The sequence below is a fragment of the Trichoderma evansii genome (assembly GCF_050947405.1).
Source record: "Trichoderma evansii strain SZMC 28006 chromosome Unknown GGI43scaffold_18, whole genome shotgun sequence".
Lineage (NCBI taxonomy): Eukaryota > Fungi > Ascomycota > Sordariomycetes > Hypocreales > Hypocreaceae > Trichoderma > Trichoderma evansii.
The window spans coordinates 581,037-594,664 of record NW_028145188.1 but is presented as its reverse complement, the minus strand read 5'-3'; the positions used below and the strand labels follow the sequence as shown (position 1 = coordinate 594,664).

The 13,628-nt window shown below is 37.8% G+C and overlaps 6 protein-coding genes across 6 annotated transcripts; 3 read left to right on the top strand and 3 right to left on the bottom strand.

Moving 5' to 3' along the window:
• Positions 1 to 2: 2 nt before the first annotated feature.
• Positions 3 to 2,033, top strand: GGI43DRAFT_424559 (cytochrome P450; the record flags this gene model as incomplete). Its single annotated transcript, XM_083208389.1, has 6 exons — positions 3 to 88; positions 462 to 599; positions 653 to 1,244; positions 1,300 to 1,528; positions 1,588 to 1,652; positions 1,707 to 2,033. 6 exons carry the CDS (start codon positions 3 to 5, stop codon positions 2,031 to 2,033), a joined length of 1,437 nt encoding a protein of 478 aa, XP_083058166.1.
• Positions 2,034 to 2,245: 212 nt separating this feature from the next.
• GGI43DRAFT_429211 (pyridoxal phosphate-dependent transferase) lies at positions 2,246 to 3,701 on the bottom strand (the record flags this gene model as incomplete). The annotated part of the gene is made up of 3 exons (XM_083209076.1): positions 2,246 to 2,749; positions 2,813 to 3,255; positions 3,314 to 3,701. 3 exons carry the CDS (start codon positions 3,699 to 3,701, stop codon positions 2,246 to 2,248), a joined length of 1,335 nt encoding a protein of 444 aa, XP_083058165.1.
• Positions 3,702 to 4,178: 477 nt separating this feature from the next.
• On the top strand, positions 4,179 to 5,224 carry GGI43DRAFT_429210 (class I SAM-dependent methyltransferase; the record flags this gene model as incomplete). The annotated part of the gene is made up of 4 exons (XM_083209075.1): positions 4,179 to 4,377; positions 4,429 to 4,495; positions 4,552 to 5,004; positions 5,080 to 5,224. The coding sequence occupies 4 exons, from the start codon at positions 4,179 to 4,181 to the stop codon at positions 5,222 to 5,224; spliced, it is 864 nt and encodes a 287-aa protein (XP_083058164.1).
• GGI43DRAFT_411867 (class I glutamine amidotransferase-like protein) lies at positions 5,160 to 6,281 on the bottom strand. The gene is made up of 2 exons (XM_083206776.1): positions 5,534 to 6,281; positions 5,160 to 5,470 (listed from the first exon to the last, which is right to left on the bottom strand). The coding sequence occupies exons 1-2, from the start codon at positions 6,129 to 6,131 to the stop codon at positions 5,346 to 5,348; spliced, it is 723 nt and encodes a 240-aa protein (XP_083058163.1). The 5' UTR covers positions 6,132 to 6,281; the 3' UTR covers positions 5,160 to 5,345.
• A 1,801-nt stretch (positions 6,282 to 8,082) lies between these two features.
• Positions 8,083 to 9,431, bottom strand: GGI43DRAFT_411866 (alpha/beta fold hydrolase). The gene has a single exon (XM_083206775.1). The coding sequence runs from the start codon at positions 9,100 to 9,102 to the stop codon at positions 8,149 to 8,151; it is 954 nt and encodes a 317-aa protein (XP_083058162.1). The 5' UTR covers positions 9,103 to 9,431; the 3' UTR covers positions 8,083 to 8,148.
• An 888-nt stretch (positions 9,432 to 10,319) lies between these two features.
• GGI43DRAFT_128180 (Ribokinase-like protein) lies at positions 10,320 to 11,597 on the top strand. Its single transcript, XM_083199129.1, has 4 exons — positions 10,320 to 10,534; positions 10,590 to 10,771; positions 10,829 to 11,266; positions 11,323 to 11,597. The coding sequence occupies exons 1-4, from the start codon at positions 10,482 to 10,484 to the stop codon at positions 11,427 to 11,429; spliced, it is 780 nt and encodes a 259-aa protein (XP_083058161.1). The 5' UTR covers positions 10,320 to 10,481; the 3' UTR covers positions 11,430 to 11,597.
• Positions 11,598 to 13,628: the final 2,031 nt, after the last annotated feature.

Here is a 13,628-nt window from a genome sequence, read left to right as displayed (position 1 = left end):
AAATGCCTACTGCTAATATGCGCATTGAAATTCACACTTATGATCCAATCTCTACTGCCAAGCCGACGGCCCGAATTGTGATCGGATGGTCGGTCACCGACACTCGTAGCCGATGATTATGCTCTTCAGCCCATAGATGCTCGAGCCGAAAGAAAGCAAAACCCTTTCTATACGCATTTTTAAAATTGAAGTGGAAATATTTATTGTCTTTCGCGATCTTTTCATAGCTTTCTCGGCCAACTCATGTTTCAAAGATGGTAAACCCAATACTCGATACCTCTGTCCCTCCTCTCGTTTTAGCATTTATCTACTCTGTTGTTGTATCCTTTGTCCTTCGTTTCGCATTTATCACGAGAGATAAAATTTTAAAAGTGAGAATAGCTTCCACAGCTCGTGCCACATTTGGCTCATTAATAACTCCGCCTATAGTACTCAACTGAGAAACTTTTCGAGCGAAGAAGTCACCCTCCAGGTCCATCTTTTCATTTTCTAAATGGGCAAGGAACAGAAAAGTTTTTCAGTGGTCGAGATGCCGCTCAAAGATGGAGGGCCCATTATGGATATATATATAGAATTTGGGCAGGATTGAAACGTGAGATGTAAGAACACCGCTGTGTTACCATTGAGAAATAGGTACTCAATATGTCTCCAGAGTTATAACTAGGTCGGACCATGTCCAAGCTTTTTACAAAGATTCACATAAACACATTAAAGCATCTGATAACAATTCTGGATGGCTTTTCGGAGAGTTATTGGGATCGTGCGTCGGTGTTGTCAGCCAAAAGCGCTGGGCGAGAGTCCGAGCGCCTTTTGAGTATCATTTCACGCGGCCAGCATCTTTGTCAAAATCGCAGTTATTCATCAACGAGGCAAGAAGTTTCCTGCATTTAATGACTAAGGAGAATGAAGAAATTATTATTAATGTAACAAATGACTTAAAATATTGCCCTTTTTTTATGGTTGCAAGCATCTTTTTCGGTCCTTTGACTACTTATCAAAGAGATGCGATATCTAACATTGGGCCTTTGAGAGAAAGTCTATTTCGAGATGCATTTAGTGGCGGTGTCAATCGATACAGTCTCGCCAAATATCTGCCTGGTTCAGCTTTGCCAAGACTTCGAGATTTTCAGCGTCTCTGGGAAGATTTCGTTAAAAAGGCGTATGATGAGACTGCTCACAGCAGCGAAGGCGCCATTGGGTCACTGTGGGAAGCAGTAGAGCGAGCAGAAATATCTAAAGAAGAGGTCTGGTGTATTTTATATTCTCAGTCAGTGTTACACAGCTAACTCTTCCAGAAAGCTTCTCCAAACTCTGGATGAGTCTCTTTTTGCGAATCTAGATGTCACCGCACACGCATTGTCGTGGATTATTCTAAGAGTAGCTCAGCACAAAGATATCCAAAAAGATCTCCGACAAGAAATACGAGATAATTTGGATTCTGAAAAGTGTTATGAAGAGTATCTTCGTCACGATAATACTTTATTAGCCGCAAGTATTTTGGAAACATCTCGACTGCACCCCATACTCCGTAAGTACAATAAGATTAAACTTACCACTGATAGATTTAATGCTAATATATATCGTTAGCATTTTCGAATCCCGAAGCGGCACCAACAGATAAAACTATCGGCGGTTATAAGATACTGCGAAACGTATGTCACAATCCAGACCAAGAGAGAAACATCAAGATAGGCTAATGTAAACAGACTGATGTTATAGTTGATACATATGCAATCAATGTCGATAACCCGTATTGGGAGAACTCTACAGAGTTTAACCCCCATCGGCGCCTTGGACTGAAAGGCCGGTCCCGCCGATACAATATGTGGCGATTTGGATTCGGTCCTCGTCAATGTTTGGGGAAAAATGTAGCGGATATTATTCTTCGCGTGATTGTCGCTGAGGTGTTACGAGATTATAAGCTGGAAATTATTGGTGAAAAAACTCATGATGAGATAAAACTCCAAGCGGATAGTTGGATCGGATTACCTGATGCCATTATAAGATTGAAGAAATCTCCAGCGGCAGAGTAGGGTTAGAAATAAGAACAGCATTTCATAAAGCACCATCCTGCAGTAACTGTCAAAGGTCTAGAAAGAAATGAAAACTCTAGAGATCGTGATTGCGAATTTTAGGGACTAGTTAGGCTATAATGCATGTCATAAAAATTCTCTGTTACATACGCGAGTCGTATCTTCATCCCTGTGTGTTCTTGAACACTGAATTTATACGCCCAGTATCATATCTATTTCCGCCATCTACCCAGCATCGTAGCCCAGTTTTCTTCTTTTATCTTGCTTGTAAATTTCATTTTGTAATCCATTGCCTCTTCAATTCGCCGTAGACCTTTAAGCAGCTTATCTTCAGGAATGGCAAATGTGAGCCGAAACCACCCCGGCTGCAGTTCTGAATAATCTGCTCCACTGCCAACATATACGCCAAACCGGGAACATTTCTGAACAAGGGCCTCTTCTTCGTCAAAATTATTGCACGCTGTTGACAATCTAATCCATATATAGAGTCCGGCTACTGGTCTATAGTACGCTAAATCATGAAATTCTGCAAATTGCGTAGCGATTTGAGCAGCTCTATGCAGCTGTTTCCTATTGAGATTCACGAGATTTGTAATAGCTGATATATTCGACAATATTGGAGTAGTCATAGCAATAGCGGCATTGCAAACTTTCGCATTATTTAGAATAGCTTGAGACATTCGTAATTCCTTGTTAGCCTGAGTAATGAGACAACCCTTCAGCCTCTTAGTTAGCAGATCAAATTGCATAGTATCTGGTTCATGCCCAGCATCACGTACCAAGCGAATACCGCTGCAGCCAAAATCTTTGCTGATACTGTATAGGACGTGGATTCTCGACCTATCGACGCCAAGTGTATCCAAATCTCTCGATAAAACAGAGACAAACTGCGTGGTAGGAGAATCGAATACTTTTTTACATTTTGCTGATGGTGCACCAACATCTCCAAAAGCTGACAGCGCATATATCTCATCAGACACAAAATGCATGTCGGCTTCTTGAGTATATTTCACTAATTGATCTATCGCCTCTGCTGGACAAATATGCCCATGCGGGTTATGAGGATTGCAGAATAGGATACCACGCACATTACACGAAGCGTGATCTGCTGCGCTTCTATACGCCTCAACAATGGCGGCGGCGGAGTGAGATTGGTTGAAGGGAACGTAAACAGGTATTAGTTGAACCGCATTTCGCAAAACTGCTGATACTTGAAAGCTACCTGCACAGTAACGGTAAGCACTATGGCCCTCAACACAACATGCCTAGCATTTACTCACCCCACATAGGTGCTGTCACCAGGAGACCGTCACCTTCATCACATATATCGTTAATTAGCGAATCTAGGACTGCACTACATCCAGTGCCAGTCACGATATGCGCCGGTCGCACCAATAGCGTGGGTGAAAAGAAAGCGTTAAAGAATGTCGAAATAGCTTCTAAGAGTTCGGTGGTTCCGCCTAGCCCACTGGCATACGACAAGTGCTCCTCTTGCAAGGTCTTGTTCAAGTTTTGCTTGAGCAGAGAGAGTATTTCTGGTCTAATAAGCCAGTTTTCTGCAGTCGCCATATCAATACAGGACGCATCTTTCGACCCTTGCCGCGCAAGTGGCCCCTTGAATTGCTCTAAGAACCACGAGTTGCTCTCGATTGCCCGCCGCGACAGCATGTTCACGTCAATTAACAGTAAGTATGATATTTTTCTGGAGTTTTTAATTCAGAAAAATATAATTGTAGCACCACAATTTTACCACTTGTAAGAAGCTCTGTCTGCGCTGTAAACGTCGAGATGGGCGATAAGTTTAATTCACTGTGCCTCGATCAAGTGGCATACTTAATACCAGCAATAGCTGCCTTACTGTAGATTGTCGCATTCTATCTCTCATCTAATGATACTAGTAATGAATCTAAGGCTCAGTAGGTCTTTTGATCGGTTGTCATTACTGGTCGGAAGCCGATCAGCTGGCGTAGATCTCGGTGACCGATTTGAACACCAACACAGCCGTACAAACAGAGCTGATCCAAGGCAGAGCTTGCAGGGATTATTCTACTAGATATAACTATAAGGCAACACAGTTTATCTAGTCACACACGGATTATTGACAAAAGCTATCATTTTTCCGTGTTAACAAGTGGTGAAAATATTATGGCTGCAATCGCTAAATCTGGAGACCTTGCCAATGAGTCGGCAAGAAAAGCATACATATTACCTAATAACCGACAAGAAATTGAACGAATGAGAAATCAACATGAATGGATCAAAGCTTCTTTCGGTGGTTTAATCAGAGCGCCAATTGACTATCGAAAAAAAAACCAGAGAATTTTAGATTCCGCTGCTGCTGACGGTATAACCGCCCATTGCATGTAATATCTTTTTTTTACTCATAGTATCTCAGGTACATGGTTATGTGAAGTCAGTACATTATTCCCGCCAGACACAGAGCTGGTAGGATTTGATATTGCGTCAGTTTACGAGTAGTTGAAAGACTAAGGCGCCAAGCTAAGATAATCCATTACAGGTCCGAACTATATCAATCTCCAGAACATATACCGCCTAATGTTAGCTTAGTTCCAGGTGATCTTTTGAAAGATCTTCCCGCTGAGTGGATCTCACGGTTTGACCTTGTTCATCAGCGATTTGTTTTCCCGAGCTTCTCAGAGCATACTGTAAAGGAATTTATCAGCAAATTAGCCCAATGTGTCAAGCCAGGGGGGTGGATACAGTTTGTTGAGCCGGCTGCAGATGAGAACGTTTCTGGCCCAGGTCCTTCGGCTTTCACAACGCTTCATCAAATTGCAAAGTTGTTTATGCAGTGTCCAAATCCCAGAGACGTTATATTGTCACAGCTTAAAAATATCGGGTTCATCAACATCAATGTCCACGCTTTGGATATTGTAATTGGTAAATTTCAGGATAATCGTGAAATAGATATTCGTGGGCGAAAAAGCATGCGAGCGGCTTTGAACAATATGTATCCAATGACTAGGCAAGTATAGTATTCGCCGATCATACCATACTGACATCCGCTAACTGTTTCCACTCATAGCCCGTCTAGTTTAGAGATATCTAAAGAAGACTGGAATTCACTGCCTGGCCGGTTCGATGAAGATTTGGAGATCTATCGGATTGCGGTAAGGCATTATATTATTTGGGCACAAAGGCCCGAGAACTATAATGGAGAATCTTACTAGCATCTTATTTTGCTTATATAACACCAGCACTGTTTATCGTGTACCATAATTAGATATCCAATTATAAGATAGTCACCCAATTATTACAGTCTGACGTTGGAAACCATTATGAGTGATACAGTTAAAGGCTGTTATAGACATCCAACGCAGCCTTAGCCGTAGAAGAACTACTTTGTGGATTGGTACCAGTTACTAAACGCCCATCAACAATGTGGAAGTCTCCCCAGACATCATCAGGTCTTCTATCTATATTATTGAAGAGTTTATTATTAGATTTATTTCTGTTCAATGTGTGACAAGTATACTCACATGTAGCGCCGAGAGCTACAGCATGTTCCTCAACCAGAGGTTTGCCCCAGCTCTTGATATCAGACATGATATTCAGGACGTCTTCGCCCTCATTTGTAAATCCTGTAATGGTCTTTCCAGAAACGATTGGCTGTCCAGTAGCCCTATCCTTGACATTCGCAAAGATGGCCGCACCGTGACAGACAGATGCTACGACACCGCCGTTTGCCCAAACATCTTCGGCTATTTTTTGTAAGCCTCTAGCAGTTGGGTAATCGATCAAAGCGGCATGACCAGCCGAAGCAAAAAATATACCATAGCTGTTGCTGTCAAGATCGGCTGGCTTCGGCATATTGTCAAGCTTCTGTCGAAATTCACTTTGAGGATCTTCGTATATCTCCTTGTCAGAGCCTCCCAGGAAACTAGGCTTTAGGGAGAGATCATCTGGAGTGTATTTTCCGGTCTCAGAAACTATATCAACTTCAAAGCCGGCCTCGCGAAAGATACGGAAAGGATGAAGTGCCTCTGAAATAAAGACTCCTGTTGTCTCGTTGTCGCCGAAAAGAGGTGCCTTGGCTGAAGTGACGGCAATGACCGCACGCTTTGGGAGAAGGGCCATTTTGCGTTGAGATATGAAGGGCGGCTGTGAAGTTGATGTGCGCTCTACAAACTTTTTGAAGAAAGTATATTTTGTATTAATCAACCTAATGATAAAAAACAATTTGTTTGGGAGCTATGTTAATCTTTATACACTTGTGGCGGGATTTTCTATTTATTGCATTTATGACATGTCAATGTGTCAATGCGTGAGGCCTTTTCAGCAATCTATCTCTCAAGAGCTAGTAGAGCGTATAACTAGTTCATCGGGCAACTGAAATTTAAGATCTATCCACCCGAGCATTGCTTATATAGACTCTTACTTTTGCCTAAATTCGCTGCTCTCTTTTATGGCCTAGTAGATCCGCAATAAGATATACATCACGAAGCTTGATACTGAAACGTTTCTATGATGTACTAGCATCGCTGCAACTCTAGTTTAACTAGCCTTAATCTAGCGCCCATGAGAATGCCATTTGTCTCTGGTTAATCTCAGTAAGCAGGATTGCGTAACGTAAAGTATCGAGTTTGCAAAAGTCTTAGCCTATCAGCTCTGCCAACTCGAGCCCCCCACTCTTGAGGTATTATCAGCTACAGCTAGAATCAAAAGGTCAGGATTTGGCTTATTTGGTTCACTATCAAATCCACAAAGAGTATAGTTCTTGTCATAAATGGAGGTGTGTGGAAAAGGCGGCAGACACAGACAAAACAAAGCTCGATTTTTGAGCTGCTGATGGCAACCAAGGAAGCTTATATTTTCTCCCCTTACTCTCTACTCGATTTTCCTTCTGTTGATGAACTTACGACAAAAGCTCATTAAAACATTTAAAATCTATTCTTGTGTCTCGGCTCCTCATTGTCGGCATGTGTGCTGAGGAAACCTTTTTTTTTTTCTGGTTCCTTCGTTCTTTTTGAGCCATGAAGCATGGCGCCTACAATATTAGCACCTACCTTTCTAAGATCGCCTGTCAGCTAACAACTAATATTACCAGCAGCTTTCTATACGCACTAATGATAAGGGACCGCAGCATAGCTGCATAGACTATATTAGCGTGATAATTGCCGAGATTTCTTTTCTTCTTTTCCTTTTTTGTCTATCAAGCATAGGTAGTTTCATATAAGTCATTGAAAATTGAGTTTTGTGATGAGGGTGACTTTTTCATAGTCACATAATTGATTGATAGAATCTGCTGACAGAATTTAAGATGGTCGATATACGCAAAATATCCAGATATATGGCTGAAATGCATAGTCTTTTCATAAAATTGCCTAATCCACAACCACCATCTCGGAGTCGTTCGGGAATATGGGTGGGGATATAGGGCCTCAAAAAGAGAACGGTTACGAGGGAGGTAGCGCCAGCTTCTAGTTGCCCGATTCCAGTTGCCCAGGCTGTATTATATGAAGGAAAAGAAGTTAAACGAGAAGATTCTATTCAAGAAGCTTATCGGACAATTTGTAATACATTTGGTTCAGCTGCTTTGCAGCAAAAGGCTCATGTCGCTTATGGCAGCTTTCGCACTTGGAATGCGGCGCATACTTAGAGACCTATGGAAGAGCAACAATTTCAGCTTGCCTCCCGCGTGCAACAGCCTGTAGCTTCACGATCATGATCAGGTACCACAGCAATATGTTTGGTGCTATAGACGCTAGATCTATATGTATATACTCTAACATTCTTGTTTCATATCTGTTTATTTTTTTTACATAATTGAATTTAGAATAGATACTTAATTTAATTCATTATTTGTTTAATATTATGAAAGAAATAAGATGTAGTTTACAATAATTCAATTTTTAATTGAAGGCTAGAACGTATCTTTTTGGTTACGTAGCTCAGCCTAGAAAGTTTCACCATTATGTTCCTTTAGTATTAAGCTACCAACCCGCTCTGTATTCCAGTGATATCTGTTGAGGTAATATATATGCCCATCACTTTTTTTGCATTATGCATCTAATTTCTATTTGTTTAGAAATCGAACCGCTCCGTATAAGACTTCAAAATAAATATTAGAATTGATTGTGTGAATATTTCGCAGCTAAGAAGACGCTGGTAAGTTATCTAAGACCCATTTCACTCCATCGACAACGATATCCGGCTGGGTCATCTGGACAAAGTGCCCACTCTCGGTGGCAAAGACAAGCTCGCTCTTGGTAGAGAGTTTCAGAAATTTCTCCATGAGACCCTTGCTCTTCTGGTCGACCGTACTGATCAGCTCCCTCACATGACTCCTCTGCTCCTCAGTTCCATTCCCTTTTGCAACGCCCGCCTTGTATAATCCAGTCCAATCTCTGCTTCGCATGCCTCCAATTACATAAACCGGTTTATCTCCCACCAATGGCTGCTTTGCACTCAATTTCTTCCTCCGCAGCGTCTCAAAACTTGGCAAGTACTCTACATCCTCCTTTTGTGCAATCAACTCGTACTTTTCGGTCGATTCTGCCGCCTTAAACGCATCCCACTCTTCTTTCATCAACTTGTGCTCCGCTTCAACACCCCAGCCAGCATATGCCTCAACACCTGCGGCTATAACATTCCACAGAATTGGATCATTTACGTTGATTACCAGAGGCGCAGTCTCATGGTTGGCATCAACAAACACCAGACCAGCAATCTGTTCAGTTCCTGTCAGGGCGATGAACTCGTGTATGAGCACACCGGCCCAAGAGTGCCCCACGATAATCAGAGGATTCGGAATGGGAGCTGTTTCGATTAGAAGAGATAATTCTAGAGCAATGTTCTCGGCTGAAGGGACGAGGGGCGAAGACTCAGAGTTGCGAAATCCCGAGCGGTCGTAAGTGTAGCTTCGCACCGAGGGAGGGAGCAGCCTCACCACGGCTTGCCAGTTGAGGGCATCGCTTGCTACACCTGAGACAAATAATACGACGGCATCCTTAGAGCTGCTGGGTTCTGTGCCGTGGGTGTAGAGAGCCAGAGAGTGAGTGCCGATATTAACGAGGCTGCCGTTAGAGGGAAGGGCTGAGGAGGCCATTGTGATTTTAATGGTTTTACGAATTCTAAAGGCTTGTAGAGTTTTCGATGAGATTTGTTTAACATATAAGGCCGTTCAGCAGCCAAACTTGTTACAATTTATGTCAGAGGGATGAAGGGATAAAGTAATAGGGGGCATAGTCAATGGGCGGGACATGTCCAAGAGGATTCCAAATAGGATCGAGTCACTAGCCAGATACAATTGAACTTGCGTTACTATCTGGCCTCTTACACAGATTCACATTGTGTGATTTTGCCAATAATTTGCGATTTCTGCCGTTTTATCAGGATTAGAGAACTTTAGTCGTTCAATTGTTATTAATTCAAGACGTCTCTACATAGCAGATGCTTTAAATTGTATGTGGAATCATCTGGCCGATGACTCACCCATTAACAATTCTCAGCTACAAGAGCGGCTTGACACGGCCCGCGTCCCTACTAGCGCCTCCAAATGTCTCCACCGCTCTCACAAGTCGTGCTCTCGAATAGGCACATTCATAATATGCCTTTTCTAGCTATTGAATGTCTGCAAACAGACGAAAATATAAAAATTGCTTTTTGGATCTATGTTTCGAGTTTTTTTTGCCTAGAACAACTTTTGGGCCAATCTATATCCTATGCGCCGCTTTGTCCTTATGATGGAAAATGTAGCTGTAGCAATTTTATTACTCTTATGACAAAGACCTGTTCACATTTGTATCTATGTTCTGAACGCAAGAAAGGGTTCCAAAAGTCTTTATAAAAGGGGAGAGAAAAAATATCAATTATTTGCCTGACATTAGTTTATTGTCTGATTATATTGTCAATCAATTTGTTGTTAATTGCATTTACGTAGCCTGCACACAAGTCGCAAAAGTTCCCTCCTTCAACCTTTGGGGATTCTTCTTGTCGCAAGAAGAAAAGGTCTAACCAAGTCTTACATAGCACTTAACGCCTCTTGAGAATCTCCGACACCAGAAAATTAAATCCAAGTCGCCGCCGTAACCGATATGACCGGCGACGGATCTCAAGCTACGGTGTGTTGGTTCAAAGTTCCTCTCATAGCGACTCGAAAGGTCTATTTGGGCTACTCAATGCGATAGACTTAGACTAGCTTCATTCCATACTGTTACATCGCGTAGCCTATACTCTATATCCGAGACAGGTGCATATAGCGCCATACTCCACCCCGTAGCGTTCCTTTTAGCCAGCTATAGATCCAGCTTACCCTATAAAACTTGAGCACATCTTAAGCTCTCGGCTCTCTCCTCTCTGAGATACTTCCATAAATCGCTCTAGGGTTATCTCCTACGCTGGCATACTATGTTTACCCCTTGTTATAATTGATCTACACTTATGGTGAGCACCACACGTAATCTTTACGATAGAACGATATAAATCATGCAGCACAGAGGTGTACTAGTCTTTGGGTGCTCAGATAGGTTGGCAAACTCGTATGACTCCACACAACGTTTCTTCTCCATCCGTTAAAGCTGACAATAATATGAGTGGTTTGAAAGCCGATGAAAGGGCAATCGTTGCACAAGATGTCTCCATGATAGCAGTTTCCACTGGCTCAGTCGTTCGGGACGGAGAAACTCATATAGAAGATATTACAGCAACATACTTGGTCCCTGAAGATGAGATTGATCACGCCATTCAAAAAATAAATTGTAAAGCGATAAAGATTGGTTAGTAGAAATTGCGCCCTATAGAATGTGTTCAGTTTTAATGTTTGTGGCTTATAGGTGCCTTGTTTTCTGAGAAATCTATCAAGCTTGTGTCCAGTAACCTGCAGAAAGACACACAATTGATGTCAGTCATAGATGTTGAGCCGTTCTTCAAAGCAGGCCCTGCGCCTAAGCCAGAAGTAATCATGGCACTCAGGAGGGATATATTACCATTTATAACTATCCTGTCTGCGACAGTTCCCGAGGTTAAAGCACTGTTAGAGGAAGCTGGCATCTCAACCGATTACCCAAAAAGTATACAAGATGTACTAGCGATGGCAAATACTTTACGAGGCTTAGGACCCAAGTACGTGATGATAAAAAGAGAAATTTTTGAGGAGAGTGATGGGACAACGACACTACATTTCGTTTTATGCGGGGACACAGAGCCTCTTACAGTGACTTCCCGCTGCGAGAATCCGAAAAGGCTATTTGGAGCAAGCTATTCTATCCCTCGTGAGTAATGTGCTCACCGAATGTCAAAGAATAAAAAAAGACTAATTATATCATAGCGGCGATCGCAGCATACTTAGCTAAAGGATACAGCGTTCCAGGAGCAGTATCTGCAGGCTTTAAGTTCGTCGAAGAGATGCTTACGGGAGGACAATATTTTGATTGAGTGTAGTTATGATGGCTACTTGGAAGTCTAATAGGAATGTTTAACCTCTTGTTCTGGCGGAAGCGCTCAAACTAGCCGTGACTATAAGTAGCCATCATTAGAAAAACAGGTAATTTTGAATTAAACTTACCATCTCGGCCGTGTTGAGAGGGGCTTGGGGGTACACAGGTAGAGATTATTCACCCCGCAAGACCGTTGTGGATTACGGTTACAGCGTCTCGCTGACATATAAGAGGCCCAGGCCAAACATTCGCTGAACGCACACGTTCTGCTTTTTAGGTCATGTAATGGAGGAATACCACGAATACTGGCAAGCAACAAAATGAGACGACGAGTTTAGACATAACACAGAGCTCGCACCGGCCCGTCCCCCTCCCGCGCCTTGAACTGCCAGCTCCGAACTAAATGTATCCTGGTCGGCTCAAGATTGTCTCTGGTTCGCCGTATGAGCGGTTGGATGATAACATGCGACTTGGCAGACGAGGCTGGGAGTCTCACAAACCCATTTATGCCCTGATACTTTTCGCCTGATATGAAATCAGCTGGCTGACCTGTTTTTATAAAACGCCTGCTATTCTTATTTTAAAATTAATTATTAGTATAAATTATAATATAATATTTTTTTTTTAAATAATCTCTTAAATCCCCTGTTAATAATATATTAAACTAATTTAAGCTAGCCAGGGCTGCTTAAATACTTATAAATAAAATAATTATTAAAAATTAACAGGGATTTTTATTAAATTTAAATTATAATAATTAATGTTTTTTATAAAAAAATATTTTTAATAAAAAATATTAATTATTATTATAAAATTTATATTAAATTATTATAAAATTAATTTTTAAAATAATAAATAAAAAATTTTATAATTTTATAATTAAAAATAATATTAATAATAATTATAATTTTAATTTTTTAATTAATTTATTAGTAAATTATTATATAATTAAATAATAAGTATTAAATTATTTAAAAATTAAAAATTAAATTTTTTATTTAATTATAAAAATAATTTTAAAAAAATATTATAATAAATTATTTTTAAAATAAAATATAAAATTTAAAAAATATTTTTATATAAAAAAAATAATATTTTTAATTTTTTATAATTAATTAAAATTTAATATAAAAATATTAAAAAATTAATAATAATTTTTTAAATAAAAAATAATAATATTTTTATAAATATATATAATTAATAAAATTTAAAAAAAATATTATAAATAAATTTAAAATAAATTAATTAAATATATTATAAATTATTTAATATTTATTTAAATTATTAAAAAAATTATATTTAATTTTTATAATATAATTAATAATTATTTATATTTTATTAAAAATTATTTTAAATAAAAAAATTAATAATTTTAAAAATATACTTAATATTATTAATAATATATATATTTTTATATTTATTTTTAAAATAAATTAATAAAAATTTTAATTTTAAAAAAATAATATATTATAAAATATATTTATTATTATAATTTTTAATAATTTATTTTATTATATATTAATTAAAATAAAAAAATTAATAAGTAATATTTTACTTTTATTATAAATTTTAATTTAAAATTTTAAAATATTATTAAAAAAATATTATTTTATTAATATTAATTTTAAATTATAAAAAAAAATTATTATTTTTTATTTTTAAATTTAATATTATTTTAATAATTAAAATAATATTAATTAATAATTTTAAAATAAAAAAAAGTTTTTTAATTTATATTATATAATATTAAAAATTATAATTAAAAATATTTTTAATTATTATAAAAAAAGAAAAAATAATATAAATTAATATATTAAAATATAATTTTATTAATTAAATTTTAATTATATATATAATTATTAGCTTTTATAATTTTATTTTATTTAAAAAAATAATATTTAAAAAAAATTATTATAAAATTAAATTTATTTTAATTTTTAAAAATTAGTTAATTTTTTTTTAAATTAAAAATATTATAAATATTATTTTTTTTAATTTAATAAAATTTTAAATAAAAAAAATATTATTAAAAAAACTTAAATTACTTATTAATAATATAATAATATTAATAATAAAAATAAAAATAATAAAAATAATAAAGCTAGTAATAATAATAATAATAAAAAAAAATTAAAAGTTAAAATATTAAAAAAATAAAAATAAAATATTAAATAAAATAAATTTAAAATAAATTTTT

Bases quoted from the DNA above. Each gene is read 5' to 3' on its own strand.
- GGI43DRAFT_411867 (XM_083206776.1), bottom strand. From the start codon at position 6,131: ATGGCCCTTCTCCCAAAGCGTGCGGTCATTGCCGTCACTTCAGCCAAG. The intron at 5,471-5,533 runs GTGAGTATACTT...TCAATAATATAG, and splicing joins TGTAGCTCTCGGCGCTACAT to ATAGAAGACCTGATGATGTC.
- GGI43DRAFT_411866 (XM_083206775.1), bottom strand. From the start codon at position 9,102: ATGGCCTCCTCAGCCCTTCCCTCTAACGGCAGCCTCGTTAATATCGGC.
- GGI43DRAFT_128180 (XM_083199129.1), top strand. From the start codon at position 10,482: ATGCAGCACAGAGGTGTACTAGTCTTTGGGTGCTCAGATAGGTTGGCA. The intron at 10,535-10,589 runs GTATGACTCCAC...CAATAATATGAG, and splicing joins TCAGATAGGTTGGCAAACTC to TGGTTTGAAAGCCGATGAAA. The intron at 11,267-11,322 runs GTGAGTAATGTG...ATTATATCATAG, and splicing joins AGCAAGCTATTCTATCCCTC to CGGCGATCGCAGCATACTTA.